Genomic DNA, 7,431 nt, shown 5'->3' with positions numbered 1-7,431 from the left:
AAAATAGTACCGTCAATTGTGAGGTAACGCATGAGGAAGCAGGATGTCCATGACGTACCTTTCCCTCAATCACTACCAGCCCCGAACTGAAGTCATACCGAGTGGCTTCCCACAACGTGACGACAGTAGTAACACTGCAATGCCGTTCCGAATCATTGGAAGTATGGGACTTCTGCCCTCCTCGCTACCACGCTCGCAGACGATCGTCGTCTGGGGTACTGCAGAACAGTTAATCGTTGAAAAGAATGTGATGTCTTTCGTGAGCAGCCTATACTTCAGTCACAGCACGACTCCCAATGCAGCTGTTTCCCTTGTGATGATAACAACAACCCACGCATCGGATGGCAATTCCCTAGTCCGGTTGCTGCTACTCGTCTCCTACCAATGGTGCAGGATGACAGTGTGTTGCACGTGGGTTACCACTTGTTCTTGGGTATCGGCACATATGTCAGGATGTTAACATGTGGTTCGTACACAATACGGCGGTCCTTCCTTCTGATTGTGATTGGATTAGATTAGATTACATTCAGTTTTCGTTTCATAGACAAAAAAAAAAAAAATGAGATGATTGTTGTGGGTGTGGAACATGTCAGAAATTATGACATAAAAACATAAAACATTTGAATATAATACTTACTACCCTGATCATTTCTCAGGAGATAGTCGAAAATAAGTTAATACACTGCAGTGAACTGGGACAGCTACTATTTACAGAAGTAACACACCGTCAGAATGAAACACTGTTATCCATTATTAATAAATTTATGATACGCAAAATACCAAATCTGAACTGTTGTGACCAAGCGTTAGGAAAACTGAAATCTAACAGACGTTTTACTTAAGCTGACTAACAGTCTCTGTTCAGATATTCATCTATGAAGTAGAAGGAGTTGCCTATCAAAAAGTGTTTCAAACTCTGTCTAAACTGTGCTTTATCTAAAACCAAGTTTTTAATGGTCGCTGACAATTTGTTAAAAATGTGTGTTCCTGAATATTGGAACCCTTTTTGGACCAAGGTAAGTCATTTTAGGCCTTTATGTAGATTCTTCTTATTCCTAGTATTGATACTGTGTACTGAGCTATTGGTTGGAAATAGAGATGTATTACTTGCAACAAATTTCATTAAGAAATAAATATACTGAGAAGCAGTGGTTAGAATACAAAGTTCCTTGAACAGCTTTCTAAAGGATGTTCTCGAATTTACACCACAAATGATTCTTATCACACGCCTTTGGACCCTAAAAACTTTTGCTCAGTTTGATGAGGTGCCCCAGAATATGATCCCATACGACTTAATAGAATGAAAGTAAGCAAAGTATGCAAGTTTTTTTTATATTTATGTCTCCTACATCTGACATCATTCTCACAGCAAATACAGATTTGTTTATGCACTTAAGAAATTCTGTGGTATCCCCTTTCCAACTGAATTTATTGTCGAGTTGTAATCCCAGAAATTTAACACTGTCAACCTCTTCGATCTGCATGTCTTCATACGTTATACTCATGTTGGAAAGAAATCTCTTACAGGTGCATATAGTGGGTCCTCTCAAAGTTTAATGACAAAGAATTAGCTTTAAAGCACTTATTAATGTCAGTGAAAATTTCATTAGCAGTTATTTCTAAATCTGTACTTGACTTGCTACTTATTGCAATGTTTGTATCATCTGCAAACAAAACAAACTTAACATCTGGAAATGTAACAGTTGAGAGGTCATTAATGTACACAAGAAAAAGCAATGGACCCAAAATGGAACCTTGAGGAACACCACATGTAATTAATTCCCAGACAGATGAAGACTGACTGCTTACTGCACAGGTATTTCGCAACGACACCCTTTGTTTCCTGTTAGATAGATAAGACTCAAACCATTTTGCAGCATTGCCGGAACACTATAATATTCTAATTTACTTAGGAGAATGTAGTCGACTGGAACCTTTATGATGAGCGTGTCTGCCACCACATTCCCACGCAGTCCATCACCAGGCCACTGTGTCACATCCCAAGGCTCCACAAATCTGAATATTGAACCAGCTGGATGAATGGAGACATACAGTGAGGCCTCTTTCGAACACTGTTAGCTGTTCGTCCTGTGTTTCAAATGAGTACGTGCCATCTCTGCGTCCTTCGTAGTGAACCAACATCTGACGCTTTTCATGCGCCTTACCATAACATCTCTCATAACTATCAACACTATATACGAACGAGACTGATGTTCTTTGGTGGTCATTCTACCCATCATGGAATATTTCAGCTCTAAACATTTACATACTCACCAACAGTGAGCATGTGTACGAAGTGAATTTACATTGAGATCCGATCATGTCTTCCGGGTTGTTCACTCTTTTTGCCAGTCTGTCAACCATTAGATAATAAGTTTGCTTGTCCCACACCACAAAAATTGTCTTATTTGTCTCACAGGTGTCCCGTGTACTGGTGGACGACGCTTATTCTTCAGTCTACGCCGCCTACGAGCACAGTCTGGCCGTAGTGGAGCTGGAGGTGCCGCTGGCACTTACGGAGTCCGTGCGGCCAATCTGCGTCGACAGCGGCGCCCAACCGCAGCACAAAGACATTTCATTTGTATGTACGCCACTCCGTGTCATTCTCACCAATCCACTGATTCCTACAGGGTGTACAAGGAGGAATGGCTAGTATTTACGGATCTTCAACATACACCGCAAGCCACCTAGGGTCGCGCAGCAGCGCATACTTCTGATACCACCTTGTTCCAACCAAGCGAGGTGGCGCAGTGGCTAGCACACTGGACTCGGGTTCGGGAAGACGACGGTTCAAACCCGCATGCGGGCATCCAGATTTAGGTTTTCCGTGATTTACCTAAACCGCTTCAGGACACCTTGGGTGTCGAAACGAAACGGCATGCAGTGCCATGTTTCATGTTTCATGACACCCAAGATCGTTTGGTCGCTTGTCCCGACCAGGGCCAATGAGGTCAACATGGCAGCGTCACTGTCCCACTGAGGTAATAATAGTCCAGTTCTATAGGCGTTTTAGAAAAGTTATCACATGCCATAAAAGGATTACAGTGTTTGTCACCATTGATTGTGTACCGTTGAGGTACACCCTGAGCATTAGATATAACAGGGAAAATATTGACATTACACGGTTTTGGAATTTTAACAAACCCTAACGTAGGTTTACATTCATAATTAACAATAATACTTCCGGTACGAGCATCTGCATATACTTCTGAAATACATGATTGTATACACTACCACCCCAGTTATGTAAACTTTTTTCTTTTGTACTTGGCACACATGCATAGTAGGATTTTAGATTAATAGGTTGCCCAAATTGATGTGCAGGTACTGTAGTTAAAAAGGCATCTTCATTATTTTGATATCTACATCTACATCTACATTTATACTCCGCAAGCCACCCAACGGTGTGTGGCGGAGGGCACTTTACGTGCCACTGTCATTACCTCTCTTTCCTGTTCCAGTCTCGTATGGTTCGCGGGAAGAACGACTGTCTGAAAGCCTCCGTGCGCGCTCTAATCTCTCTAATTTTACATTCGTGATCTCCTCTGGAGGTATAAGTAGGGGGAAGCAATATATTCGATACCTCATCCAGAAACGCACCCTCTCGAAACCTGGCGAGCAAGCTACACCGCGATGCAGAGCGCCTCTCTTGCAGAGTCTGCCACTTGAGTTTGCTAAACATCTCCGTAACGCTATCACGCTTACCAAATAATCCTGTGACGAAACGAGCCGCTCTTCTTTGGATCTTCTCCATCCCCTCTGCCAACCCGACCTGGTACGAATCCAACACTGATGAGCAGTACTCAAGTATAGGTCGAACGAGTGTTTTGTAAGCCACCTCCTTTGTTGATGGACTACATTTTCTAAATACTCTCGCAATGAATCTCAACCTGGCACCCGCCTTACCAACAATTAATTTTATATGATCATTCTACTTCAAATCGTTCCGTACGCATACTCCCAGTGGCAACTGACCCTTAACATAGACAAAGGTAATGTCTGTAGACGTCTCTCCATTGAGAACAACATGCTGTGTTCTGTTTGCTAAAAACTCTTCAATCCAGCCACACAGTTGGTCTGATATTCCGTAGGTTCTTACTTTGTTTATTAGGCGACAGTGTGGAACTGTATCGAACGCCTTCCGGAAGTCAAGGAAAATGGCATCTACTATTTTCTGGATCTCGTGAACAAATAAAGCGAGTTGGGTCTCACACGATCGCTGTTTCCGGAATCCATGTTGACTCCTACAGAGTAGATTCTGGGTTTCCAAAAACGACATGATACTCGAGCAAAAAACATGTTCTAAAATTCTACAACAGATCGACGTCAGAGATATAGGTCTATAGTTTTGCGCATCTGCTCGACGACCGTTCTTGAAGACTGGGACTACCTGTGCTCTTTTCCAATCATTTGGAACCTTCCGTTCCTCTAGAGACTTGCGGTACACGGCTGTTAGAAGGGGGGCATGTTCTTTCGCGTACTCTGTGTAGAATCGAATTGGTATCCCGTCAGGTCCAGTGGACTTTCCTCAGTTGAGTGATTCCAGTTGCTTTTCTATTCCTTGGACACTTATTTCTATGTCAGCCATTTTTTCGTTTGTGCGAGGATTTACCATGCTTTCCAAATCGGAGGAGAATCACGTTTATAATCTATACTAGTTGTCGCCATGGGAGCTGAAGACCCAAATGCAGTAGGCTTTACATTAACACCAGGTAGTTTTAAATTAATACCCACACTATTAACCATATTCTTATTTTGATTTAAATTTGCGAGTTCCGTTTCACTTGAACTGGTTGGGAAAGCAATTCTAGGATTTCGAGCAATTATTTTTGCAGAACAATGAACAATTATACTAGCATGTGGCAATAAATCAAATTCGGATGGTGTCATATACAAAAATGGCCATTCAACATTAATTTCAGCTAAAGGAGTAGTCATAAATACTGCATTTTCATGAGTAATTACTTTGTATGTTAAACCATGCCTCCATCCTTGCTACCCTCCATGTTTTCCTTTCCCTGTTGCTTCATAACCTGGGTTGTAAGTAACTAAATCCACTTTCCCTTCTTCCCTTTCTTTCCCCTCTCTCCTCCCTGATGAAGGAACATTTATTCCGAAAGCTAGGAACTTCAATTTTCGGTTGTTTTTTGTGTTTCTATCGGCTGTACTGAGCTGAGGTAAGTACTGGCCAGCCCCTCTATCTCTTTGTTACTAAACCATATGAAAACAATCTTTGGACCTTTCTATACCTCGTAATGTTTCCCATATCTAATATGGATGGTGCTGGTAAAGGTACATCACGTGTACTAGCAGAATCACCCACTCCATTAGCCGATGGTGCTGCAGTACCTGGAAGTGTTTCTTTTTTAGTTTTTTTGTATTGCTTCCCTTTCGCACTTGTCCAGTACTTTTTCCGGAATCTACATCCATTGCACTCATATTTGTGTCAGAGTCGGAATATGGCACCAACATTACACCCGGGTTGTGATCCTCTTGTTATTCGTCCGAATGTTCTGTCTCCAGAAAGGCACGGCCGATTTCCTTCCCGATCTTTCCCTAATCCGAACATGTACTCCGTCTCTAATGACCTCGTTGTCGACGGAACGTTAAACGCTAATCTCGTCCTGTTTCTTGTTCCACTCGGGAATGATGTGTGGGAAGAATGAATGTCAGTAAGCATCTGCATTGGCTCTAACTTTTTGAATTTTCTCGTCATGGTCATTTCTCGAGATATGTGTGAGAGAAAATTATACGTAGTAATCCTCTCCATGGTGCACGACTCCTTCCTTGTAACGTCTGCCACTAGAGTTCGTTGAGCACCTGTGGAACGCTCTAGCGCCGCCTAAACTATTCCGTGACGAAACGGGTAGCTCTTCGTTCGATCTTTTCTATCTCTTCTATCGGTCCTATTTGGTAAGAATCAATATTGATGAACAGTACTCAAGAATCGTTCGAACAAGCGCCTTACAGACCACTTCATTCGTGGGTGAATTATATTTCCTTAAGATTCTCTCTATGAATTTCAGTCCGGCATCTACTTCTCCTACTGTTTGTTTCATGTGGTCATCCCACTTAGAGGCGCTCTGTACAGTTACTCCTAGATATTTTACTGTACATACTGTTTCCTGCAGTTATCAATGGTGTTGCTGGACAGTAGTGGATTCTCTTCCTATGAATGCGCAGCGTGCTACGCTTATTTACATTCAGGTCGAACTGCCAGAGCCTGCCATTCATCAGTCCACTTCAGGTTATTCTGCAAATCAGTACCGTCTTCTGGCGTTGCTACTTTCTTATAGACAACGAACACTGTCTGCGAACAGATTTAAAGAGCTTCTGACGGTTTCTACTAGATTTTTTTATGCGTTGTAAACAGTGACGATTCTATTACATTTCCTTAGGGTATTGTACTTTTGTTAACAGGGGGCCTAGAAATGACGGAGAGGCTCCGTCCCCGCTGCAGCCGTAGTGGTCCACAACCCCACGACGACTACCGCAGTCCACTTCACCCCTCCACTGTCCCACACCGAACCACTCTTTCAGGGTTATTTCAGGGTTATTGTGCAGTTCCGCCTCCCCCACACCCTACACCGAACACTGACTCAAAAAACGACTTAGCCGGCCGGAGTGGCCGAGCGGTGCTAGGCGCTTCAGTCTGGAACCGCGCGACCGCTACGGTAGCTGGTTCGAATGCTGCCTCGGGCATGCATGTGTGTGAAGTCCTTAGTTAGGTTTAAGTAGTTATAAGTTCTAGGGGACCGATGACTTCAGATGTTAAGTACCATAGTGCTCAGTGCCATTTTGAAAAAAAAAAAAAGACTTAGAAATTGGTTCTCATCGATGATCGTTATGAGTGTTGTTGATTTCATCAATGAACGCGGCTTTATCAATGAATTGCATTGGCTGTTAGTGAAATCCCAGTCTCGGGTCGTCAGCGCACCACCTCTGAAAGAGGCTTCTTGTTGCTGACTCTTCAGTGACTGACTGACTCACTCCACACCTGTTCGCACTTCGTCCCCAGTGGCGCGCGCATCTATTACATGTACGGGCAGTCTGCCTTCTGCAAAACTTTAAGGCTATGGGCGAAACAAAAATGTCACTTGACTTGGCACAAGGGGAATTGTGAAAAAACATGTCAACTACTAAATGTCTACTATGATATTACAACTTGAATCACAGAATAACTCCTTAATTATTTTAAGTCTTACAAATTCAAATCGATTTCTGCAGTGAAATACTGTTTTGTTTCAGGTGGTCGTTCCAGATTCGAACAAAAATCTTACTCTGAAACTGCAGAAATTAAAACACACCAGCCGAGAGGACTGCATCGGTGACTCGATATATGCACGGGTACCAGGACACAAATTCTGCGCTGACAGCTCAGATGGTGAGATACTTGTGGCTCCTGTTTGTTCAACATTACCCTCAAAGCTT

The 7,431-nt window shown here is 42.8% G+C and overlaps 1 protein-coding gene across 3 annotated transcripts in view; it reads left to right on the top strand.

The window, feature by feature from the left end:
* The window catches only part of LOC126336406 (serine protease 53-like), a 182,217-nt gene that overhangs the window by 66,835 nt on the left and 107,951 nt on the right, over nt 1–7,431 (top strand). For all 3 annotated transcript variants that reach the window (XM_050000108.1, XM_050000101.1, XM_050000113.1), the window contains 2 exons: nt 2,420–2,581; nt 7,249–7,384. In XM_050000108.1, the coding sequence (XP_049856065.1) occupies nt 2,420–2,581; nt 7,249–7,384 (298 nt within the window). The remainder of the gene's footprint in view (nt 1–2,419; nt 2,582–7,248; nt 7,385–7,431) is intronic.

Source organism: Schistocerca gregaria, chromosome 1, assembly GCF_023897955.1.
Source record: "Schistocerca gregaria isolate iqSchGreg1 chromosome 1, iqSchGreg1.2, whole genome shotgun sequence".
Lineage (NCBI taxonomy): Eukaryota > Metazoa > Arthropoda > Insecta > Orthoptera > Acrididae > Schistocerca > Schistocerca gregaria.
The sequence above is the reverse complement of the archived record's forward strand: the minus strand, read 5'-3'. Positions and strand labels throughout refer to the sequence as shown.